Source organism: Brienomyrus brachyistius, chromosome 23 (assembly GCF_023856365.1).
Source record: "Brienomyrus brachyistius isolate T26 chromosome 23, BBRACH_0.4, whole genome shotgun sequence".
Classification (NCBI taxonomy): domain Eukaryota; kingdom Metazoa; phylum Chordata; class Actinopteri; order Osteoglossiformes; family Mormyridae; genus Brienomyrus; species Brienomyrus brachyistius.
This window is the reverse complement of record NC_064555.1, coordinates 3554181-3579537: the sequence shown is the minus strand read 5'-3', so window position 1 is coordinate 3579537 and position 25357 is coordinate 3554181. Positions and strand designations below refer to the sequence as shown.

Here is a 25357-nt window from a genome sequence, read left to right as displayed (position 1 = left end):
AGGGCAGCCTTTAAGCAATGTCGAGCAGTGATGGGGGGGAGAGAAACTGACTTGTGCTTTTGTGCACAGAATGCGAAGAGGAAGCGTGGTCATGTCAGGAACAAGCTGGTTCTGAAGAAAGGCAAGAAGCTGAGTAAAAAGGCCGTGTAGTGGGCAGGACAGTGGGGGTGGAAAAGCCACCAACCAAGAAGAACAAGGGGCATGGTCTGGAACCTCTGGAAGTGTGTGTCTGCCTTTTTTTGGGCTGGAGTCCTGTGATCTGAGCATCTCAGTGACGCAGGGTCATGAGGTCATATGCCTCCCGGCCTCTAGGGGGCTCTGCTGGTTTTACTGAGGGGACTTTTTGTCTTGCTCTTTACTTTTTGTTTTGTTTTTTTTTTTTGTATTTTTTTTTGTACTTGAATGTGGTGGCGAGGCAGGGTACTGCTCAATGGGGAGGAAAGCTTGTTTTGTGGGACATTCTGATATCTCAAATTAAAAAAACTAACAAACAAACATGGTGGATCTGGGAGCAACTGCACCAAAGAGCCCTCTTGATTTTTATTTTATTTTTATTTTTTATGCTCCTTGGCACATGTACATGTGATTCCTTTTTAAAAGAAATTGATTGGTTCCTGATGCAGGTGCAGCTGTCTCTATGGAGACCTCCATATGAATACAGTTGTCTTGTACTAAGCTTTTTTTGTTTTTGATATCTTTGTCTTTATAGGCAAAATTCAGAAGGATAATTCCAATTGTATAAATGTATGTAAAGAATGTCCAAGAGGGTTATATAATATATACTGAATTTTTGTGGTAATTAAGTTTTTGTTTTAATACCCAGACATTTTTGTTACCTGACAGTGACTTTTATATTGCAGCACATTGTGGAAAGAACATGCAGATGCAATAATCTCTGTTGGGAGGAATTTAAAACTGTTTGAAGAATGTAATTCTCCCCCCCCCCCCCCCCCCCATAATTTAAATGAGATCCTGCTGCTACTCTGAAAGGCAATGCTATTTAATGTGTTCGGTCGACAAGTGCCCCCTGCTGGAGGGTACCATAACTCCTAAGTCCTTTTATGTTAGAGGTTCGCAAGCCGGCCTGCCTTCCGCCGCCGTTCAGTCCATCAGCGTCTCCGCCGTCGTTCATTCTCTTCGTTCGTTCTGCACAATTTGTGCAGATGTCTGTCACACTGATAAACGCCCTGCGCCGGGATGGGTGTGTTTCGGTGTGGCCCTGAAAGCTGTAGCTAGGTGCTCACTAGTGGCCCCTGGCTGCAAACTGGCTGTTGTACCCTTGGAGACAGACGTCATGGCAATATCAGATGCTTTTAGGTCTATTATCAGCCATTGGCCTTTGTCAACTTCGTTATTCAGTCATTTGCCCATTTGCTAATATCACGTTTTTTTTTTATTTTATTTTTTTTAAAGATTGCTCAGTCTTGGCCACACCAGAGCCACCCCCCCCACACACACACACACACACACAAAAAACATACACTTAAAGTAACATATCAAACTAAATTCGTGCAAATATCCCAGCGCCGGAGCTCTTGGGCCCGTAAGGAATCTGTGTGCATTGAGGAGCTGTGGCTGAGCAGACTGGCTGCGAAATACCTTCATATCCATCTTCATACTCCACTGACTCCTGGTTCACAGCGGAGGCTGAAGTATCTCGCCACCTTTTTTAACTATGAATGGTTGTGTGTTTGAGACCCCCACCCCCCCCACCCCCGATCCATGTTTACATTTTTATTTTTTTGCTTTGGGGTTTAGATGACCTGGTTCGGTCCTGTTCAAAATGTGTGCAAAACAATAAATGCTTCAGGTTTGTGTAAAAACACCTATTTCGTCTTCAGCTGTATTTCTGTGGCGATATCGGCGTAGTTTAAGGGTGGGGGGGGGTTGCTAATGAAATGGGTGGATCATATGATCTGTGATGTTTACGTACAGCCGCTAGCTCCTGAACGACGGACGCGGAGTCTGAGGAGGAACGCTGGGCCATGGCTCCTCTGAGTAAGGTGCTGTTTCTCGGTGTGGACCTAAGTGTCCATCAGCCTTGAGAACTCATTCAATAGTAAACTGCATCCATACTGTCCGGGCAAAAAAAAAAGAAATGAAATTAAAACGTTCCGGTTATTTTTCAGCTAGTGAGATTGCGGTGTTATATCTGTCATGAAAGTGGCTTACCAGCCCATAATAGCTCCCATTGTTTAAAAAAAAAATTCAAAAAAAAACCTTGAGTGAGCCGGATCAGCGGGGGGAAGCAGTCACACTACATCTATTCCACTCCTTTAAATGGTCTGCTCTGGGCACTGTATCCCTGACGGCAGAAGAAATTAATCACATTCTATTTTCATAAAACCCAACCACTGGAATGATTTAAGAGAAAACAAGCCATTAAAATGAAGACAAGTTAATTATCCAATTTATATTTAACGATGCCAATATCCCAAGTCATAAAAATAATGACTGACAGAAGTATTTTAAATTCATTCCCTCAGTCCTTTTCTTCTGTGACTGTCCGTCCAAGCCAGGGTCACAGTGAGCCGAGTCTGTCCAAGGAAGCGCAGGGGACGGACCCTGGACGAGATTCTGCACCTTCACAGGGTTTGCAGACAAACAAAACAATCAAGATCTTTTGAAATCCTTCTGCTGCAGGGTTTCAGGCCAAGCTGGGTGGTGTGAGAGGTTAAAGATCAGTGTTGATATATTTTTTTTTATATTATTATTTATAGCCAAATAAGGATAGAAGGTAATACAGCTAGGGCACCTGAAAGGGGCTCTGTGGGTTCAGCTGCTGCGGCTGTGATTGGAAGGTTGTTGGGTCTAACCCCATAGTCTGCAGAATTTCACCGTTGGGACGGTTATTACATTTTTACAAGAGAGATTGTTTTGCAGCAGAATTCATGAGCAGGAGGGGAGAAAAAAAAACAGCCGCTTGATTTTCGCAGCATTTCTTGGGGTCCTCGAGATTCACTTATCCTTATGTATTGGGGGCAGGGGGGTGAAGGAGTAGGCAGGGGAGGAGAGAATAAAAACGAGAGCGGAGGCTTGATTTTATACGGCTTCATCTGTATGACCTGAAACCACATACAGAGTCCCGAAGCAGCGTGGCCTGATTCCTCATCGCGCCTCATGCACTAGCCCTGCCTCTCCCATCCCCATGGGGTCCCTAGATGCCTCCTGGGGGGGCACTAGTCTTCCCATTCACCTGGATGCGTCTTCCTCGGGGGGGTTGTGGTAACCCAGCACCCACCAGGTAGCAGGAACAAGAAAACACACTTGTACACCCACCCCGCTGATGCGAAAACACAAACCATCCAATCGTGTCGCATTACAAAAGCAGCCAGTTATACTGAAAACATTCAAATTAAGCACCTGCCCAAAGATACAACAGCATACCCCTTTGGGTCCTTATGTCAGAAGTGTTTTGTTTCCACATTCAGTTCCTGCGCAACCTGCTGTCAGTTTTTGTTTCTGGAGTTGCAGACTTCATTCTAAAATTGTGAAACCAGGTGGTTGTGTACGGGATGTCAATGACCTATAGAAAAGCAGCACAGAAGGTTGTGGGTTTGAATCCCATGGCCGGCTTGCTGTTAGGGCCCTTAATCAGGCCCTGTCCTCACTGGTATGTTGAGTCGGACAAAGTGTCAGCAAAATGTGTGAAACTCCGAACAGAGATGTCGCTTATGGTGTCGTTCACATTTCTTCATCGGGTAGGCTGTTCAGGAGTGAGGATGTGTTAAACATACCTGGGCATGCAGGATACATCCAGGTATCACTAGTGCTCTGGGGCATAATCCAAGTCACCCATCCCGAGCACATGTGTCCTTTCACACACAGGGGGAACTCGTCCGTCCACCCATCCTCCATAAACTCTGCTCCAATATGAGGTCACAGCGATATCGGTCATAAAATGTAAAAAGGAAAAAAAAGATCAGGATACAGAAACTACAATCAACATATGCAAGTGCATCCAAATCGGTTTAATTTAAATCCAGAAAGAGTTGGAAACTAAAACTGATATTAAATAGGCTTCAAATACGGAAATGCAGGTTTGAGGCTCTGAACTGATCCGCCTCTGGCAATTAGACCTCATCTGTGAGGCAAATTAAAGTCGGACATCTAATCTCCGCCGTGGAACTGGATTGGCAGGCCGGCTAATTAAAAGCTTTTTATCCCTTAATGCTCCGCTTTTATCCGGAAAATGGCGGCTTCTTTGTTGCTTTGGGGAACAGCATGTGGAAAAGGCCTTAACAATGGCTGCTCTGAGAGGAAACCTAGAATGCTCTTGTTGTTAACAGCTGTCAAAGGCTAGAAGACGGGCTGCTTTTGTGGTGCGACTCAGACGCATGGAGGATTAGATTTATGCATGACCTTAGATGGGAGATATATGCGGATATATTCATGGGAAGGGAACTTGCCGGGCGGGGAGATATAATCACCAGGAGCAGACTGGTACTAAACTCCTAAAGCCAGCGTCCCATTTAAACCAGTTTGGAGGAGTAACGGGTTTCTGGGACATGATGGTTTGGGGAAAATGACACGTCTCACAGCCCATTGTCAATAAGCGAGTATTGCCATGTAAAGCAGGGTACCCAAGGAGTGGGATGTTAGTTCATGACCCAAAGCTGCAGAAGAGCATGGGAAGACAATGGAGAATCCAGCAGAAAGACATCCTGCAGGTCTCGCAGTTTTAGAACTTGATGTTTTGGTCAGTCCTAGGGCTGAAACGATTACTCGAATAATTTGATTTATAAAAATCTTCAAGGCAAATCCTCTGACTTGATTATTTGCTTTATGCTCCACTGAACTATTTCGCACCGACTGCAGCCGTCTGACTGCAGAGAGAATATTAACTGGAGCACCGAGAGGGAAAGTGAAAAGGGGGAGGGCATGAGGCATGAGGCAGGAGGAAGAGACGAGTGGCAGAAAAAAGCAGGAACTATCAAAAGTTTAGGGGCATTTCAACTTCAGATTAAAAGAAAATATTGTACAACGCAAACATCAAAAAACAACTCGCATTAGACCAGTTTAAGTCGAAATGCTCCCCAAACTTGGCAGTTTTGATAGACTGCAATATTTAAAAATATATTTTGACAATGTGATTTTTTTGCACATTCTGGGCTGTGGTGGGTTTCTGCAGTGTGGACAGGGTACATGTGCAATAAACTCCAGATTTTTCTCAGTAATATTGTATGAGCACTGACCTGATCACAGCCAGCCTTCAATATTCAATGAGACTAAATAAATGTTACACAATTTTATCTCTTCAGTAAACCACAGTCTCTTGTATCACTTTTTCTGCCAGGTCACACTTTCCATATGAAAGTGTTTGTTAAGCAGGTGTGGCTGTGGCACAAATGCCGTCTTAAGAAGAAGATGGTATATAGACACGCGACACGGCAGCTAACGCACTGAACAGGACTGCATTTCACTTATTCCACTGGTCAAATGTGTACATTTATGCAATACAATTTTGGTTTTTGTGACAAAACAATTTTTTTCTGTCGAAAGACCAGAATTGCATGTTATTTTATTTATTCCCACACTTAAAATATCGTATTCACGTAATCGATCAATTGTAAAAAAAAAATAATAATGAGAGTACTTGATTATAAAAACAACCAATCGTTGCAACCCTAGTGAATTTGCTGTGTGTTCTGCTTTCATTGCAGTAAAATGCTGTGAGAGTTGGGGTCACCTCATAAGGTTAAATTAAAGTGGTATCTTTCTGTGACAGGCAACAATAGTGTCATGGTCTTCAACACAAAACACTGAAGATGATCGGGCGTCTTACCTAGAATCTGATTGGTTGTCTTGCTCTGTTGCCACCAATCACTTTGGTCTCTTCACTGCCCTTGTTCCTTTCCCAGCATCATGCCAGGGGGCTTCAGTAATCCCCCTACAATAATAATAATAATGATACATCTTATTTATATAGCGCTTTTACATGAACTCAAAGACGCTTACAGAGGAAATACACACAAAAAAAACATGAAGCACGGGGGTGGGGGAGTCACATACCACTTCAGGGACAAGACTAAGGTAGGAAGATCTCTGAAGGAGCTTTCTAGTCTAGTATCAGCGGACCAAAGCCATCAGTACTGGTAAGGTAGTGCATCAGACAACCCTCTGCACTGCTGGACAACATCTGGATCCGCAAAGAAGATGGCAGACAACTCCAGCAGGGGGCGCCTCTCCAAGATAAACACGATCAACACCACCACAAGTGACACCAAAACATCGTCCAGCCTGACCATATCTGATCATTCGAATTCAAGCCTGAGCTTCACCAAGATCAACCACGGCAGGGTGACTGGGAAACGAAAGAATCATGTTCACAATCACGATGACAAATATGTGACAAGTCTGCAGGGTCACCGAGCCTTGAGCATCATTGCGGCCTGCAAGCCTGTCAGCCATTAGCTGCTACATCCTTGTCTGTCTCATTAGCCCTGCCTGGTAACTGAAAGGGGTGCAGATTAGAAACCACAGAGGATTTAAACATTAATGCGCATCGTAATGACGTTCAGAGATGGGTCATTAGGCTGAACTGGATTACCTCGCAGAACAAACTGGATTGTAAGGCAGCCCTAATGGAATTTGTAGGACCTGTGAGCTGAATTAGAGGTTCATCTGAATTCGAGATAAAGCATAATGTAGTAGTACATCCATCCACCGTGCTCCATATGGCATTACAGCGAGCTTGCAGCCAATCCCAGGTAGCGCAGTTCATGAGTCAAGGGACACTGCAAGGCACACAATGCTACACTATGGTGCAGGGATAGGCCAACTCTACCCACAGAGGTTCAGAGAGATAACCAATCAGATTGTAGAGGAGGTAGGGCCAACCAATCAAGTGTCTTGGTCCCACCTCCTCCAGGTCCTTGTCTTGTGCAAGTAAAACATCCATGAGCCCAACCCAGGAGCTGTGACTAGGAGATACCATGCCACCCTACGGTAATACGGAGTATGTAGGAAAATCAGCACAGATGCCATTAAATATGACACTGTGTTCAGCTTCACCTGGTCAAAGTCTTTCACCACTTCTGGTAATAATCAACTGGGTCAATAATACTCCCAACAATAAACTATTCTAAATTAAATATGAATTTGTGGAAAAAGCCGGCATCAACGCTCAATCAGGGAATCCACGGTGTTTCTGCGAGTTGCTGCAGGAGATGAGCCTCAACTCTGAGGTCACGCCCTCGCTCCCCACAAGGGGGCAGCCACCTTCCCCTGTGCCCAGCTGGCCCAGTGTTGCCCAAGCTGAGCAGTGCAGTGGAGACAGGAAACATGAAGAGTCCCCGTATGACATCCATCCTGTGGCTGATCTAGACCTCTACGTGCGTCTAGAAGATTCCGGAGCTTTAGTGTGTGCTGTGTTAGCACTTAGCATAGCTAACACGCTACCTTCCCCCTCGCCATTGAAGGGCTCGCGGACAGCCCATCCGCTGAATCTCCCAGGGGACCGCAGCTCATCAGTTCCGCCGGGAACAAAGGCAGGAGAGCGGCTCGTGCAGTCGGTGGAGCCGCGGCCAGGTCGCACTGTCCCCGTTACTGGGGGCCCATGAAGACATCCTGTGAGCAGTGGGGAGGCGGCCACACGTCTGCTACTATGACAGAAGAGAACGAGGAAGTGGGATTGACAAATAAACAGGGGTATGGGGGGTCTCCTTGGGGACAATGCCAACGGGAATGTCAGCTTGACAGGAGGTCCGTCTACTGCCCTCTCGGCTGCGATTGCCGCTGCGACGATGTTTCACGATGTTTTACTTTTTACTAAGCCCTGACCAGCGTATCGGGCCTTATAGCCTTTGTCAGCTGACTGACAGCCAATCACAACCACTTTTAATAACTCCTCATCCAATCAGGGCTGCCTGGAGCGTATGGTGGGAAAGACCAAAAAAAATGCCATGCGTGTCTGTGTGTGGTCGTCTCATAGGACCAACCTGATGGCAGCAGCTGGCTTTAAATCAGACAGCAGAAAACCAGAGAAAGGCACAGACACAGCTTTAAAACACACAGGCACAGCCCCCAGAGGGCAGAGGCTCAACTCGAACCCGAAAGCCTGCAGGCCGGGGCGACTGCATCACCTGGCAATCCGCCATGACTCCCAGAGCCAAGATCACAGCCAGCCCACAGAAGCCTTTCAGTTTCCTAGCCTGAAAATTAACTGTCACGATACTTCTAAATGTGTCCATCTCTTTTTTCAATCTTAGTTAGTAATGCTGACTTACCACGCCAGCAACTAGTGCCATATTTATGGTGAGAGCATATGGATAGCAAAACAGACTGAACCATCAAAAAGGTAAAAACCTAAGTAATTATATAATGCTGCAGACTTTCTGCAGACAGAAGTAATCGAAATAAGATGCCTGAGACTAGATTTTTATAAAATCTAAAAAAGCATCTGGCTTGACTTCACTGAAATGCTCTATTAGAGTCAGTAAAATGGTAAATCTGCAGAAGAGAGTTATATGAAGGACAAATGCAACAAAATGTGCTCAGCGTTTAATGGAGTTTGACCTGCAGGACAGAGGTGGATCTTCAACAGTATGTAAAAATATGTGGGTCAACCTGATTTGCCCAATATGATAAACTGGTCCCAACAGTTTTAAAAAACATATTTTTTACAGTCACATCTACATAAAATCTTCTCAAAACACTTCTAGTTATGGTGATGCTCTCCAGCCATGCAGAGAGTGAAAATCCACCCAAAACAAACGACCCGATCGGCCTGTTACCCATGTAGGAAACAGTCGACGCGTGGGAGTTCGGTTCCAGCCAGTCAGAAAGTCAAGCAAACACTCGGAGACACCGGAAAGGTCAAGGCAGCTACCGCAGCGATGAACACGTCACACTGACCACAGGCCGGGGAAACAGCTTTAAGTGGCAGTAAGAATGTGGAAGTCATTCATCCTGCAAGAAGAGCTTTTAAATCAGACTTAAAACACCTCTGTGACATGTGACAAGGATACCAAGGCCACTGCATTGTAAATACCAAGATGAGCTTCGGAAACTTCATATATTTTAGTAAAGTTATCCATGGCTAATATCTAACTTTTGCTTAGCTTAATGGACATTAATAACAAAGACTCAGCTGTACATACATCAAGGACTAACATTGACATAGTTCCTGTTTCAAATATTTCACTTACCACCATTGTGTCATGTGCTTCATGCCACGGTAGCATTTTCTGTTTATAGTAGCAAAATCTGACAAGGCAACAACCATGCCCCATCTTTTTTTTCTTTCTAATCAGTACATTGTGTAAATGTTATGGTCGCAGACAGCTGCAGTTATATCTGAAAAACATTTTTATATCCAGCTACTTGGATTACACTAGCTAGTAATATTATCACGCTACATGACGCAACCCAATCCGAATTTGTGTTGCACCATAACAGAAGGTCAAATGGCTTCACAGACGTTCATTCGGACAGCAAAAGATACCAAAACTGAAATATACCGACACTGAAAATAACAAAACTGTGTGGGGAGTTTGATATGGGGGGGGTATTTTGAAACGGCAACCTCAAGAAATGTTAAGAATAATAAATTACACGCCAGCGCTAATTATTCGATGCTAAAAAATTATGATTAAAATAATGATAAAAATGTGTAAGATAGACAGGCAGTGTGTGGCTGGGTTGGGGGGAGGGGGCAAGACAAATTGTGGTCTTGGGGGGGGCCCTGTAAAAAAAAATAAAAAAGTCTGAAAACCTCACTACCTTAAGAGTTAGAACCAGGTTAGGATTCTTATTTGGGTTAGGGTTAGGTTTAGACTTAAAGCTTGGGCTAGGATTGCTAGAGCTTGGGCTAGAACTGGGATTTCAGTATGTGCTAGGGTTCGGTGTGCCTCTGCTAATAGGTTACCCATAGGGTTGCTAGTTAGGTTTAAACTCGGGTTAGGTTTCCAAAAAGGGTAAACCCTAGCTCTAACTATAACCTCCACCCTAACCCTAATTTTAACCCAAATAACCTCCCAAACCCTTAGACGGATCCCAGCTGTGGAATGTTTGCAGACTTAATTCTTGCCTCCTCTCTGACAGCTGTCACTAAGGCTGTTTCATTAGCTTTACGTCTCTCTGGACAATGACGTCTGCTGCTTGTAAAGGGTGACAACGGAGCGTAAATTAAAATCGGTGCCCTTGGGAGTCTGGCTGGTAAATCACACAGGAAGGGCCGCCACGGGACGGGCCACAGAGCTTTGCTTTTATGGAGTCAAATTTAAAGGCTGACAGTGTTTCAAAACAGAAACACAGATCTCACCTTTCTACGCTGCATCAAGCTCCTCCTCCAGGGGGCAGCAGAAAGCTCAGTGGAAGTCAGGGGTGTCAATCAGGCGCTCTTCATCCAATACAATGTACACCACCTGCAGGCCGAGTACAGGGCAGCAGGTCAAATTTGATCTTCATTCAGTTGGGAGGGTTTTCCTGGAGGATGACGACCTTGACGTGCCAGACATCAAACTCGATTGCCATGTTCAGCCAGCAGGGATGGGAGCCAAAGCAGGAAGACTTCCTGAGTAGCACAAACCCCCCATGTGGCTGACATCCAGCTGCACCACGTCCCAGCAAAGCACTAAACGCTCTTGGAGAGGTCATGTGATCGAGCAACCATTCCCCAGCCTAAGGCGTCGAGGTGAAAACAGGAAGCAGTGCTAGTGAAGATGAGTTTTCATTCAGTTATTTATTCCCCCCCCCCCCCCTCCAGTGCACGGCAGATCAAAACAAGGCAACTTAAGGGAATTTCACAGACATTCATTCTTCTGAACTTTTAATACTGCAGACACTTTCAGTGCTGATAGGGGCATGAAATCTGATCAGACATAACACAGGTCTAATACTGGCAGAAGCTAATGACACCAAAGGCGTGTTTGTGAACTAGCTTCCCTTCACAGTGCAAGATGTCGTTCTAAAGACAAGCAAGACCAAACTCTGAAGTCATAACAGCAGCCTAAAAAAACAGCATTTACCTCCTCCTGACTAAAACCCAGGTGAAGCAGGCCTGATGTCCGGCAGAACTGCCGAACTCGGGAGTTAAAGTTACTTAAAGCTAATTCCGCCCCTACAACCAGTGCTGCGTGTTTCCTGTCTACCTTTGCCCCTGGGTCAGAGGTCGGGTGCCAGGTCACATGGGAAGGGCCCACAGAATACACTGTGTATCAACACATACACACAGAAATAAGCATCACTTTCGCCACCAAAAAATTAACAGGTGGATAAATGAATCTCACGTTTCTCCTCACAAACAAGCTGTATTTTCTATCCATCTTGACCACATGCACATGGGTTCATGCTCAGGTCCACTTTCACAGTCAATACAGAACACGAATATTTTTTTTGGGGGGGAGGGAGGGGGGCAGGGTAGCAGTCATTGGATGTCTATGCCTGGTTCTCAGTCGGCCTCCTGGGAGTTTTCCACATGCAGACTGTGGAGCTCAGACAGCAGGACGAGGGGATGCATGAAGACGGCAGGCAAGGGGACGGATGAGAGCACAGGCTGATTTACCCGAGCTAAAACTGAAGTGGCGTTTTGAGGGCGGAGTCCCGGAGCATGAACCTGACTGAAAAGGCTACCGTTTCTGAGCATTCCCTGCAAGCTTCTATGCCAAACAATACAGTCATTTTGCACATTTATCACACTCAAAGAAAATGCTTCAAATTTAATCTAGACTGGCTTCTCTCTGCCTTATCTGTGGAGAAAAACTACCATTTGCACTTGTGCCAAGTAAATATCGGCCAAGGCAACAGCGCAGTGAGTATTACTATCCCGACCCGGTCTATTCCCGTCACGCTACACGTCTTATATCCGCAATCAGGAAATGATGTGAAACAATTTGACTGCTTAAGATTTTGCGCTAGACCACCGCAAATAAGAACGTCAGCGTAATGATACTGTTGCTGTTTCAACAAGGCTAAATGAACACGTAATTTAACAGGACGGCCTGGACAGTAATATGAATAAGATAATGACATGCTAATAAGACAACGCAAACATGCACTCTATTATGCCGCACTTTTTATCTCTTCTCATTGGCTGTGTCAACATACCCTCCCACTCAAATTACCCAATCATATTCAGGAAAGCCCTCAGAGTGCAGTCAATTCCCACTATGCATTTATTCCAAAGGGCAAGATACATGTGATCGGGGCACCTGTTACCTGGTAGGAGATTTTGAAATCTTGAACCAAAACCAAACTCTTCACACTTGAGGACTTCTTGAAGAGCAGGCAAGCCCCAGCGGGCCGGCTGATGAGTCTGACATGTCCGTTTTGAAGGCAGAATGAAATTATGGGATGAGAAATCTGATTGGTGACTTTCACCAGTTCTTGCTGGGGCAGAACTGGGGGGGGGGACATGGATCTTTGCATAACGTTACTAGCAGGAGATGGGAAGCCACCAGAGAAGAAGTCTTTCATCCCATCAGAAATATCATCTGGAAAGAAAGTGCAGCCTTCTTCTGCGTTCATGGATTGGTCGCATCTATGGGAGAGATGCCCTGAGATACAGCAACCAATCAGCCACCTTGATCAGACAAGACAGGCAGGAGTCCATCGTGCACCTGGTTGTCCTTACTATGCCCCTAGAACCCAAGGCAAGTGGAATAACAGAAAAAGGCCTTATCCAACTGGGAAACAGGGCATGTTCCTTGAATTCCTGCAGTACAGTCCTCCAACCACAGGGTGGGGCTATAGCGGTCACGACATGCAGAACTCATGTTACATTTTTTGCTTTCAGGGGCTCTTTATTGGTTCCACTTTGGCACAGGAAGAGTGAACATGGCAGAAAGGTCAGGCCTTAGGCATCGTCTCGTCTTTTCAGTGAACACAGTCCATCTGCACATACAAGGAAATACTCACGCTGGACACCAGTTTGTTTGCATGCACTGAACAGAGCTGCACACATTACTCTTTGCTTGTAAACATTATTGAGCTGTAAAACATATCAGTCATCCCCCCCCCCACAAAAGAGGCACAGAATTTTGATCTCTTCAAAATGCAAGGCACTGAGAAAATAAAACGCAGAAGGACGACAGCAGGGACTGTAAAAATAATAGCACTGGCATTGGCTTTCAGCAGCATTTATTGCATAAACTCAGTTGCATAGGTCCAGACAGACAGGGACACGACTCACAGTTTATCTCCAGGTGCCCGTCGCTGGGGTCAGAGCTTGCGAGGCTCGTCGCCTCGAAGCTCAAGGGGCCGGACAACAGGGCATCCGAGACCGACTCACCGAAGGGTGGGGCCTGGCCCGGGGAGGGTGGGCCAAGCGGGGCGGCCTGCGCAGCCCTCTGCTGCAGAATGCTCAGACACTCGCCCAGGCAGTCCAGCGTGGCAGTAGAGGTGGCTTTCAGGAGCAGCAGGTCCTGGTCCAGGCAGGATACTGGCCCGCAGGTCGGCAGCGACTCTATGGAGTGCACCAGACTCTTCTGCTTCCCCTCAGCCTGGTTCATGACCTGGAAGGACAAAACCAGACAGTCACATGACCACAGAGTAATCAACAGATGTGGATGTATTTATTATTACTATAATACTGTTTCATAGTATGTATTAGTACATAAACACACACCAAACAATTGTAATCATTTGTTACTTATAATTAAATGCTAATCTAATTAAATTCTCACTCAAAGCAGCTGACATGAAAACATACAGTGTGACTATTTCCACAGTAACTTAAATGATGTTTGTTTTGCAGTGGCAAACGCACCATTGATATCGTTTGATAACGGAGTATTTCCAACTAATTCTCTATGCTAATGCATCTGCTGCCAGCTTAAATAAAAATGGCTGCAACAGACTAGCTATTTAATCTAAAAACAAATTTAAAATTTTCATATTCCTTTCAAGTGAAGAAAAATGAAATATGCGACAGCAATCCAGAATGAAATTAGAGACGCATCATCAAAGAACTATTAATCTTTTCTTATGCCTTCATAAGGAAGTTTGTGATGCAACTACATATGTAACGAGCAGATCAGGGTCACACCAACAAATGGGAATTAGCCTCTTATACCAGGCTGGAGTCTGGGATTCCCAGTTGGGTCTGGGGTCTTGGATTCCCAGGCGGGTCTGGGGTCTGGGATTCCCAGCAGGATCTGGGGTCTGGGATCCCCAGCCGGGTCAGTCAGTCACACATTCACAGGCCTGGCCTCTCCACCCTGGCTAACAAACATGCCTGTTCATTAATGACCCTGCAGCATTTTTCAGGGCCATGGTACCATCAGCCAATCAGGGCTGAGACATTGGATGTTAATGAATATTAATTTTATTAATTTAATTAAATTCATTAATTTAATATTAATTTAATTAATTAAGTTTGACAGTGGAAATTCCAAAAATAAAAAAAGCAGAACTAAGCTGTCTTAATATTCATTGACTGCTTTGTATTTTAAAATACTTGCTAGTGCTAATTTAGCATTTAAGGTGACTGACAGGAAGGGACAGCAAAACCACAGATCTTTCATGGCCCGGCTACCTAGACATCGCTGATACACGCAGCAGATTTTCAGCATGCGGAGCAGCTCTACACATCAGCAGCACACATAGATCTACACATGCGCATTTAGTTAGCATACAGTTCTCCACTGACTTAAGTAACCCATTGCACAAACGCTTACAGTTTGGATGGACCATCTCATACCATTCAAGACACCTTATAACCAAAAACAGACTAATAATATGTATTATAGAACAGTGGTTCTCAACCTTTTTTTGCACCCTGACCTAATTTTCACCATGCCGGCTCAGTCACGACCCTCTATCAAGTATAGGTTTAAATTGCACTCTGCAATTTACAGCAATCAATGATTATCGCACAAATCTGATTGGATGCGCCAGTGAATTTTAATTTACGTATCTGTGGCTCGGCTACTTGGATTGGTTGAGTGTTCACTAATTTTGTTCTAACCATTTGCAGACTCAAGACCCGTTTATATAGGTTAATTCTAGGATTGGGACTGGGAAATCTGATCGTGGATCAGCATAGGAGTTTGCTGGGTTTAAAAATGCCTACTTTTCCAACTCTGCCTCGCAACCCTTTCAGATTTGGGTCGCGACCCATGTGTTGAGCACGTAACCTTTTTATGTCAACACTACTGTAATCTCTGTATTTTTTGCGTCCTAATTTACATAAGTGGGTTTTCTGTAAGCCAAGAGTCACACATGTGCCCTGTTGAGACTCTCCTGGCCACGCCTCCATGCCCGCCCAGGACCAGCCACACCTCTGTGCCCGCCCACCTCCTGGCCCAGCCCGCCCAGGACCGGCCACACCTCTGTGCCCGCCCACCTCCTGGCCCAGCCTGCCCAGGACCGGCCACACCTCTGTGCCCGCCCACCTCCTGGCTCACCCCGCCCAGGACCGGCCACACCTCTGTGCCCGCCCACCTCCTGGCTCAGCCTGCCCAGGACCAGCCACGCCTCTGTGCCTCGCCTACCTCCTGGCTCAGCCTGCCCAGGACCGGCCACACCTCTGTGCCCGCCCACCTCCTGGCTCAGCCTGCCCAGGACCAGCCACGCCTCTGTGCCTCGCCTACCTCCTGGCTCAGCCTGCCCAGGACCGGCCACACTTCTGTGCCCGCCCACCTCCTGGCTCACCCCGCCCAGGACCGGCCACACCTCTGTGCCCGCCCACCTCCTGGCCCAGCCCACCCAGGACCAGCCACACCTCTGTGCCCGCCCACCTCCTGGCCCAGCCCACCCAGGACCAGCCATGCCTCTGTGCCCGCCCACCTCCTGGCCCAGCCCACCCAGAACCAGCCACACCTCTGTGCCTCGCCTACCTCCTGGACCTCCTGCAGCCTTCGGGGGTACCGGTTCCTGAAGTCGGGCGACTTGTTGTGGATGATGGTGACGATACCTCTTGACACCGCTGAGGCGGACGGCGGCCTCAAGATCCCGGGTGGGGGGGAGCCAGCCGTGAGAAGCGTGAGGCTGCCGGGCCAACCTGAGGAAGACGAGCCCTGGGGAGGGACAGCAGCCATATCTCATTTGGCATCGTCACGCCCCCCGCCCCACGAATCCATCGAGCTGCAGTGAATACTAATGCTCCACAAACCCGAAAGCTGGACTTGGCACTTAACCATCTCTCCTATTTGACTCTCCCTGCCGGCCCCTGGAGGATGGGCTCCCCCTTTGAGTCTGGTCCCTCCCAAGGTTTCTTCCTTCTTGGCAGTTTTTCCTTGCCACTGTCGCCTTTGACTTACTCACTGGGGGCTTTGGGTGCGGATGCTGTAAAGCGCTTTGAGACGATGTAATATTGTGATAACGCGCTATACAAAAATAAATTTGTCGTTGTTGTTGACTTCAAACACCGTTTTAAACACTGGTTACAGTCCAATGAACCCTAATTCCCCAGAGCAAACGAGGGTCCTCAGCCTAAATGCATCTTTATAGCTTTTAATAAAGATATGTTTATATGTTATAAGTTTTACGAAACCAGACACTTGAACAGACACCTATGTGGCTCTTGGTGACGGCAGACGGGAGACCTCAAAACCCATAGTAGGCGGAATGACTACACACCGTCAATCACTGTCTGTTCAAATAACACAGCCAATGAGAAGTGGGTTCCGACAATAGCCCCGCCCATCACCCGGAAGCTTCATCCTTTCCATCACTGGTGCTCAGGAGTACAAGATAAATGCCAGTCACCTGTCCATCCTGGCTGATGCGTGCTCCTTCTACATATGAGTGTCCGTCAGGATGCCTCCATTTTCCCACCTGTGACCAGAAACAGGTGCAGCTTATGGTTCGAGTGGGACCAGGTTAGACATTAATATACAGAGCAAAGCCAGTGACGACCGTGACAGTGATTCAGGTGTGTGATCGTCACGTCACCACCCTGCGAAGGAGCTGGTCACTCCCTCATCAAGGGAAGATGATTATAAGAAAACCCAGGGGTCACGGCATTCTACTGAAAAAATCGGGGCAGTGGGGGGGGCAAAACGCAAGAAACCTCTTCAAAGAAATGTGCACTTAACCTGAAACGAACAACCAGGGCAGACATAAATCACCCACTCAATCACACCCGTATCAGATACAATAAAAACGCATGATGTAATTAATATGAATCTAATACTACTGCAGAACCTATAATTGAAAAATGAATTATAAGCATCTGTGTAGCATCTGTTTAGAGAAGAAAAAAAAATCCTGCAGAATCAATACGAACAAATCCAGTTAAGAGCCGCTAGTAACGACAGTCACATGACCCTGTGCAGGGAAATTGATTGGAAGGTGGATGTATGGATGTTAGCAATGATATCCTGAAAAGGGGGTGGGTTCATTGCCATGTGGGGTGAATGTCACACCAAGCTGCGTTACGTAGCGAAAGACCAGCTGACACATGGCATCCAAACATGGCATAAGACGTTTTAACCTCAAATGTACAAAAAGACCATTTTTAGAGTTGTCTTATTGTGGACAGTACCCCAGTTTTGATGCATTACCAGATGCCCCCCCCCTAAGGTAGTTGGTACGTTCCATGGACTACCATAAGCATGAAGGCCCCTATATTTCATTAGAACTTCTGGTCTCCAGAGACACAGTGCCTGTTTTATTACTCGTTCAATATTTGTGTTATTTTCATATCCCCGACGGTTTTCATTACTCACCATGTGAACGTCACGGGTCGGAGGCCGACCAGAACCATTCGACACAGGAATCGGGTACAAAATGGCTGGGTTATTAAGGAAGGTTGTTTTTTATTTTCCTTTTTAGGGGGAAGAGAGGATCAGGGAAGAGTGGGGCTCAACACACCATGACAAATATGGTGCTGTTTCAGCAGGGAGGCAGTAAGTACGGTTCTCTAAAAGCGCTCTGCTGTTAAGGGTGGCTTCGGCTCGGGGGGGGGAGAAAGACATTTAGCAAATACAGAACCGTGCAAAAGTACAGCCAGAGAAGATGGTGTTTAAATGATCTTCATGTTGGCATAAAACTAATAAAAATATTATGTCTGTCAGAGTGCATCAGGCATTTCGAAACTACTCCTAAAATCACCATAGTATTTGCATCAACTGTCCAATGCAACAACGCATTTCTTGACTCAACCCCAACCTCGCTTGGCTATTCAACACCCCATTAAGCTATTTAAAATTCTTGTTTAGCTTTTAATGTGTTGCTGTCAATTTGCATATGTTCCAATGTTAAATTGTGTGTTTTTTTCTTAGCAAATATTCACTTATTACCCAGATAAACAGCCTTAAACATTATCTTTGACTTGCACAGTACTGTACATGCTATATGCCAGAAATATTTAGAACGAGAACGAAATTATCACAATCACCTCTCACTCCTGAGAGAGACATTAAAAATTTGACGTTTACTCTATTAGAATGCCTTATGATGTTTAGCTGCGCGTTACCGATTCCAATACATTGTTCCTCATTAAAATATATCACAAAACGCCTGAGTAATTGCTGTTTGAGGTCAAAGCGGTCACGTGTTCGCAGGAATATAATGAGATCTGATGCAGGGAACTCTAAGATGCAATTAACGACCGGCAGCTGACGTGAAAAACTCCATCTGGCTCTTTCAGCAAGCAATCGAGCTGCAGTCTGGGGGAAGCAGATCGTGGCAAAGCAGGGGGCACGGAATGTTCTAGCGAAGGCCGTAAAGAAACCCGTAAGGACCTAAAAGGACCGACCCAAAAGTGTTCCGAGAGCCAGCTTACAAACAGGTGTGGAATTTCCACTGAAGAACCACCCCCCACAATACCCACATAAAGGTCAAGTCTTTGAGTCTACAGAAGGTTTCAGTACCAACAATCACCTGGTTGGGCTCACTCTGGTTTGAATGGATTTATCCTCAGAGAACACCACCCCCCCCCCCCACATACCTCAGTGCTTCCATTAGAGTGCCACCTGGTGGAGGCCAGGAGATGGTTCATCCAGAAATGCTGCTCTCTGGCATTGGCCGCTGTAGACACCAAAGGACACGTCAGTAAGGAGGGGGAGTCAAGGGATGCCTGTCAAACACACACACACATACACACACACTCACACACACACACACACACACACATACACACACACTCACACTTGGGAGGAGCACATCAGCAATCACAGGCCTTCCATCTGGAGCAACACTTTCTGTGAAAGAACTTCACCTTTCAGAAGATTCTGCAGCTCCATCTACTCACAGGATTCTGAACCTAGAATCTTCTCTCCTGAATGTAGCAAAACTTCATCAATTATTGTAGCCCCCCGAGGCAGAACGAGTACACGCTCATAGCCGATTTGGTCACGATTATTACCACTGACGGTTCATTAATTGCAGTAAATTATGAGCAGTAATTAAACGGGAGTCGACTGGAACTGTTGCATGCAAAATATCGCTGTGGTGCAGGAGAACAAGGTCATCTTGAGTCATCGCGATTTTGCCTTCACAGAAATCACTGCGAGGTTCAGCTCAAGAGTTCAGATGAGATGGAAACCTGTCATGGGAGTTTCATTTACAGGGCAGAAGGAACAATGGTTGGTTCAGACTGATACCCAATCAGATTGTAAAGGAGGCGGGACCAAAACAGCTGATTGGTTACTCCCACCTTGTTTAAGTAAATCTCCCAACAGCTCTATCTGAGGGCAGATTGGCCTAGGAGGGCCCTCTTTACAAACAGCACCTCCAAGGTTAAAAGTCATTCACTCACCTGACAAGGATGTTTTTCCCCAATTTCACAATTCAGAAAACCTGATAAAGCGCAAATTTAATCATCCGTAATGAATTTTATTTTCTCCTTAGAGTTCCCTAGGCCAAAGACATCCATTCCCATCCCTCACCCTGATTGTGATCGGCCTGTCCGTGCCCTTGGCTTTATATCTGATTTAAGAACCTCTTTGGATGTTGTTAGGGGTGCATTCATCGCTATCCCAGCCTCTATCAGATCACAGGAGACTCCGCACATATCGGCTTTGCCCAGTACGACAGTCTGTTGCTGGAAGAAGACCAAGAATCTAATCCACCTAAATGCTCAAGATGCATCAAGTCTAACAGCTTATAGTGGGGCTGATGGCCATGAAATCGTAAGCAGCATTAAGCGCTATCATATAGCAGTGTCCAGCCATTGGTCAGATACTGATCAGGTGACCGACACATGACGACTAGACAATGAAATCAACCAGTTAGTGCTCAGGGATGTAAAACTTTCAATAGCCTTTTCCTTTAATGAATGACGCAGCGTTCAAAACGAAATGCTAACTGGAAAAACTTTGCAGAACAACACACAAGTCGGGAAAAGTCAACTCAATCTTTTAACAAAGATGCGGTTTCCATGACAGCCGCTTTCAGGCTCACAGTGTAGTCATCTCCCGCAGCACTCTAGCGCATTAACACTGTGCATACACTAGCCACATCCAGAGAGCCGCCCCCTCCCCCCCTCCCACGCCCCCATTCACTGGAAACAGCCCACAGGCTCAAAATCCAATTAACCAACCAGTGGCCCTGCTAACCCACAGCAAATCAAAGTTTGAAAATGTCAGATGTGGTTCAGAGGGTCAAGACGACAAGACCCCTTAGCTGCACAGTCCGCTACAGCTAAACACACAATCGCCGCCACTTAAACGATCATCAGAAATCGATCACGTGCCCAGAATCTCCAATGCCAGCCCCAAGCCTAAAGTCGCTGCTTTTCGGCTCAGAAAATGGGCTATGGAGAGTTACGGCATCTCTGAGAAACCCCTTTAGCTCCTGATCCCCCATCTGTGTTACAGAACGCCCAGAAGGAGATAAAGCCGACTTCGCACCCCTTACGGGCTTCCATGTTTTAGCAGCACTAAGGAGATTCTTATCCAAACCCATTTGCAGGGTGGGTGAGACAGAGGTCATGCCAGAGAAGCCGAGGCCTGGCGATGGGACGGGTACCTCGGAGCTTGTAGAGCTGGCCGGCAGCAGACAGCACACTGAAGGTGTAGGGACCTTCATCGCTGGGACGCACCATGGCCCCGGGCAGGGGGAGCGAACCCCGCGGCTTCTGGCCCTCCCCAGGTTCACTGATGAAGTAGCGAAGTTGCCCACAGTCTGTGTCCAGCACAAAGTACCTGGCGCAGTTTGGGGGATGGAGGAGACCTCAGTCAAACTCAGACTCACACCTAACTTACACATTTATACAGACTTTTTTTTCTATTGAGGCCAAGTACCTTTGTGAGGATTTGATAGCTAACACCCTTTTGGTATTTAAACCTGTAAAATTCTGGTTGCCAACACCGATGACGACAAATGACCACAGATGCAGTGAAACGTTTAATGCAGTTTGTAAGATGAAGGCTTACAAACCTCAATACATTCATCTACCACCAGTGTTTTTCCAGTGGTTCCATGTTTTTGCTTCCCTCCAAGCTCCTTGCCAGACAGCCCACATTCTTGCACCCTCCCCGCTGGGAGTGGACTGTCCGCGAGGACCGGACTGGGAAACATTAATCATAACCAATTAATCGCAACCAATCCAACACAGGCACACAGCAAAAGACCAATCTGGACATGGCACCAGTAAGGAGTCACGCTGGTGTGAATGGCAGCTTCACGCTGAGCAGTGGGATGAATGTGGAATGAAAAGTCGACCTCTGTACACAGAGTCGGGTTTGCTTATTGGACTCGCAGTCTCAGGAGGCGTACGGCCGCAGTGCTACCCGTTAAACAAAAGATTTGTTTCCTGCACAGTCACATGACATAAATCAACACTGTCAGTAAAGGAACAAATAAATTTGCGATTGGATTCCAATGAGCACGTCAGAAATACTATATCAGCGGTCCCCAGACAGCCGACGCCAAAGAATCACAGCCTGGAGCTCATTGTTAATTTTACAACTAGCGCTTTGACACAAATATGTGACACCATTTCAGGGAAACACATTCCAGAAAAATCCACTGATGTTGATGAAAAATAGCTGTAGGACTAAAAAGTAACAACGGGAATACATTTTAAAAAAAGATGAGGGGGGGGGAGATAAGACAGCTTGGCATGTTATGCTTTCAAAGGAGTCCAGACAAGGCCCTCAGTTCGCTGAAGACGTCCGTTCTGTACTGCTGATGTGAGAACCTCTCGATATCTCTGGTGGTTACAGTGAAGAATTACCAGGTAGGGTTTCGGGTTAAAACTCGCTAATGTTTACGCTACTGTTGTGCTTCCATCCCATCCAACTAAGCCTCTCTGACAGCATAAACACGAAGCGAAGCCCCCAGTTCCACACAAACGATTCCGCTGACAGGAAGCGTTTTGGGTTTGGAAACCGAGACGCAATCGCAGGCAATTATCCATCGAGAGCGCGACACTTTCTTAGCCAGCCGCCCTTATCACTGTTTTTCGCACATCTCACTTTCAGGGGAAACAGCTGGTTACTATGCAACTTATCGGAAACATTTCAAGAATAAACTTACACGCAGCCACTGAGCGTTTAGCTTGGGTCTTTACGCAGCTTCTACAGTCTTTCCAAACAGCAGACGATGGCCTCATTCTCTACATCCTTCTTCTCTTCCTCATGAAAGAACAATCCATTTTGACGCCATAAAAACTCCATAAAGACGGATCCCGCTGGCGGAATATCAAGCTCCGCTCAGCGAAACTCTCCATCGCTCAGGCCAATGAACTGCCACGTGCTGCCCTCATACATTTATGGCAGTGGTGTCTTTTAGATAATACTGCCCCTTTGCCAGGATGGTGTACACAGCAGGGTGCAGCCACAATACACACGTGTAAGATGAGTGCATGCTGTTGTGCATGTAGGTACACAGGCCACGCTATTAACCCAAGCTAAGGTTTTACCAATTTCGCCGCTGGACATTTTACCAGAGCAATTAAAGTTCTGCACATTACTAATAGGACATAAGCCAAGCGACGTCCAGGTTACAGGATCTCATTAACCACTACTCCCCCTGCTGGCCCGCCCTCCAGAATAAATTTGCTAGATGATGAAGGGTGATTTAGTAGACATGATTATCTGAATGATCCATACAGAATATGCATGTGGTATTTTTGGACGCTGGTTTTCGCCAGACCGGGTACCGTGTGCCAGGTGTCGTGTTCTAACGGTCCACGGGCTCCATCTCCGGCCCTCTACTTGACATATAACCAACATGTGATCATCTGTAATATGCACAAGTTTAACTCCAAGCCCGGTGGCTGAAGAAAGCTACTACACCCCCCCCCCCACACACACACACACACACACAACATAATTAAAAACTAAAGGGAATAAAAAAAATATGAAGTAATGAATCAAGCAGCTTCATTTGAGGCGAGACACTTAAGAGTTGACAGGGTGCTGGGATTAGGGCTGCAAACTGGGACACTGTCAGTCGAATCCCAGCAAGTCACAGCACTCAGTTGAGTCTTCTGGGGACACACACTTGTCCCATAACTAGAAGGCAAAGGCTGGGTTACGCCGCAAAGGGCAGGATCAGGCTCAGACAGCTAGAAGAGACGTTCTAGACACCAGAGACATTACGGGGCCTGAAAGGATCTCCCTGAGACCTGAGATGAAGGCCAGGTTATGGCAGGTCACCAGCTGGCTGGGACAGCTGTCCACCTCCAGGGCCAGGCTGCAGCTTTAGGGTACGTGCCAGCATGTTTACTACTGTGAAATGCTTACATAAGGCAGAATGTTAATTTTTAAAAAGGAACGGGAATTAAAGCACTAAAGCTTCAAGCGGGGGGGGGGGCGGGGGGGGGGGGGGGTGGCAGGGAGGTAGGACGGCCTGTCCAGTTCCACCAGGAAATGAGGATGAGGACGGGAAGGTACTAAAGCAGAGAATACTGGACAGTGGACTGGCAAGAAGATTGAGGAGGAGAGGTGAGCTTTGAGGTTTAACCAAGGCCAGGACTGGCCGGGGTACGATTGGTCAGAACACACACTGCCTGGATCTGATCAATCGATTCACATCCACATCTTCTGCAGACTTCGCATCCCATCCTGACAGCATCCTCCTGTAACGACAGATCCTCCAACGCCATGGCGACGTAGCTAGCTGGGTCATCACAATAACAACGCCACTTCACCTGCAGCCCTCGATTGGTTTCAGATAGAAAAATTATATAATCCTCAGTTGGTCTTTCAATCCATATTTTATAACGCTGAATAGACTATGCAGGAAGGGTTTAGTAGGCCTGTGCAACAATGTTAATGTTCGATAATGTGTGATCAACAAACTTTGTTGTTTTTAAGTTATAGAAAAAGCTCTTAATTTGTTTGTTATGAATGCACGGATTACGGGTTTACAAGCAACAAATCGAATGCATACATCCAGTACACTAATCTGTATCATAAACAAGATTCAGATTAAATAAGGGTTTGCGGTAAGCCCAAGAAATGCCCGCTTCTCCGAAACTGCATTTCGCATTTAGAACCACAGACCTCAGATCAGTGATCATACCGTGAAAAGAGCGCCTGTCTAATTGATTTATTTCTCCATTACCCGGTACTAAACAGAAAGTTGCGTCATGAAAACCTCCCAAAACCCCCGACATCACCGCCTCACAATACTTCCTGATACTCGCCCAATGTACTGCAGTTTAATCGGGGCGGGGGTGGGGGACACATATTTTTATTAAAATCGCATGTTTGTGATTTGATTTAAAACGAATGTTTTTCATTTTCAAATGTATGATCGTATTTGATCGTGTTCCGTTTCGGAAATTGCGCAATAATATTTATATCGGCTAGAATATAGTCTAATATTAATGTAACAATAATAAACGTGCTTTCCCAGCAAAAGCTGAAAGGATCCATAGTAATATTCACTTTCACTAAAAGCCCGGAGCAGAGAGCCGCTTTCGCTGTCCTTTACCTGTGTTGCCAGCCCTGGACCAAATTGGTGTATTTGCGAAGCAGCCCTTCCACACGCCGCGGGTCAGCCTGCTGCCCAGGAGAACCGCTCCCCGGCGCCCCTCTGACATCCGCGCCACGGCTGGCCGGGACGCCGCCTGGAGCCGACGCCGGGCTGCGGGACTCGCCTGTCACGTAGTTTCTCGCCGCCTTCCCGCGATCCGCTTTGGAAAATGTTTTATCAATCCCGTTCTTCTCCATGCCTCCCCCGACGGGACCCAGAGGGCACTTTTATTCATTCAAATCATCAGTACGAAATGCGCATTTTATCCTCTACTTAAATAAAGAACTTAATGCATATTTTGTCGCTCAGTGTTCGGACCCCCCGTTTCCTCCATATTCCTCTCCCATCCGGAGTGTGTTTTCATTTAAAGGCACCGTGCACCGGGGAGTGTTAGTCCCCCGGTCCGGTCACTCCCCCCTCCGGCATGTGCGGCGTCCCGCAGTTTGCGCACCGGCTGTCCCGTCGCTGATGCGCCCATTTAGCTTGGGAGGGAAAAAATCCATTTGAAATTCAGTAATCGTAATTATAGGTTGCTTTGAAA

At 46.5% G+C, this 25357-nt stretch overlaps 2 protein-coding genes across 7 annotated transcripts in view; one reads left to right on the top strand and one right to left on the bottom strand.

Moving 5' to 3' along the window:
- The window catches only part of LOC125719010 (dolichyl-diphosphooligosaccharide--protein glycosyltransferase subunit STT3B-like), a 30844-nt gene extending 29019 nt beyond the window's left edge, over positions 1-1825 (top strand). Inside the window, 1 exon segment of the mRNA XM_048993407.1 lies at positions 70-1825. Coding sequence (XP_048849364.1) covers positions 70-137 — 68 coding nt within the window. The 3' untranslated portion in view covers positions 138-1825.
- LOC125719011 (oxysterol-binding protein-related protein 10-like) lies at positions 1471-25357 on the bottom strand. Of its 6 annotated transcripts, none has more exons than XM_048993409.1 (10): positions 24775-25357; positions 20857-21032; positions 18836-18915; positions 16651-16719; positions 15780-15959; positions 10265-13454; positions 5786-5890; positions 3738-3863; positions 2173-2583; positions 1471-2075 (listed from the first exon to the last, which is right to left on the bottom strand). In XM_048993409.1, exons 1-6 carry the CDS (start codon positions 25011-25013, stop codon positions 13071-13073), a joined length of 1128 nt encoding a protein of 375 aa, XP_048849366.1. In that variant the 5' UTR covers positions 25014-25357; the 3' UTR covers positions 1471-2075; positions 2173-2583; positions 3738-3863; positions 5786-5890; positions 10265-13070. The 6 variants fall into 6 exon arrangements, with proteins under 6 accessions (XP_048849366.1, XP_048849369.1, XP_048849371.1 ...); XM_048993412.1 differs by having other exon boundaries at positions 1471-2583; positions 10265-10367; positions 12160-13454; XM_048993414.1 differs by having other exon boundaries at positions 1471-2583; positions 10265-10367; positions 13232-13454.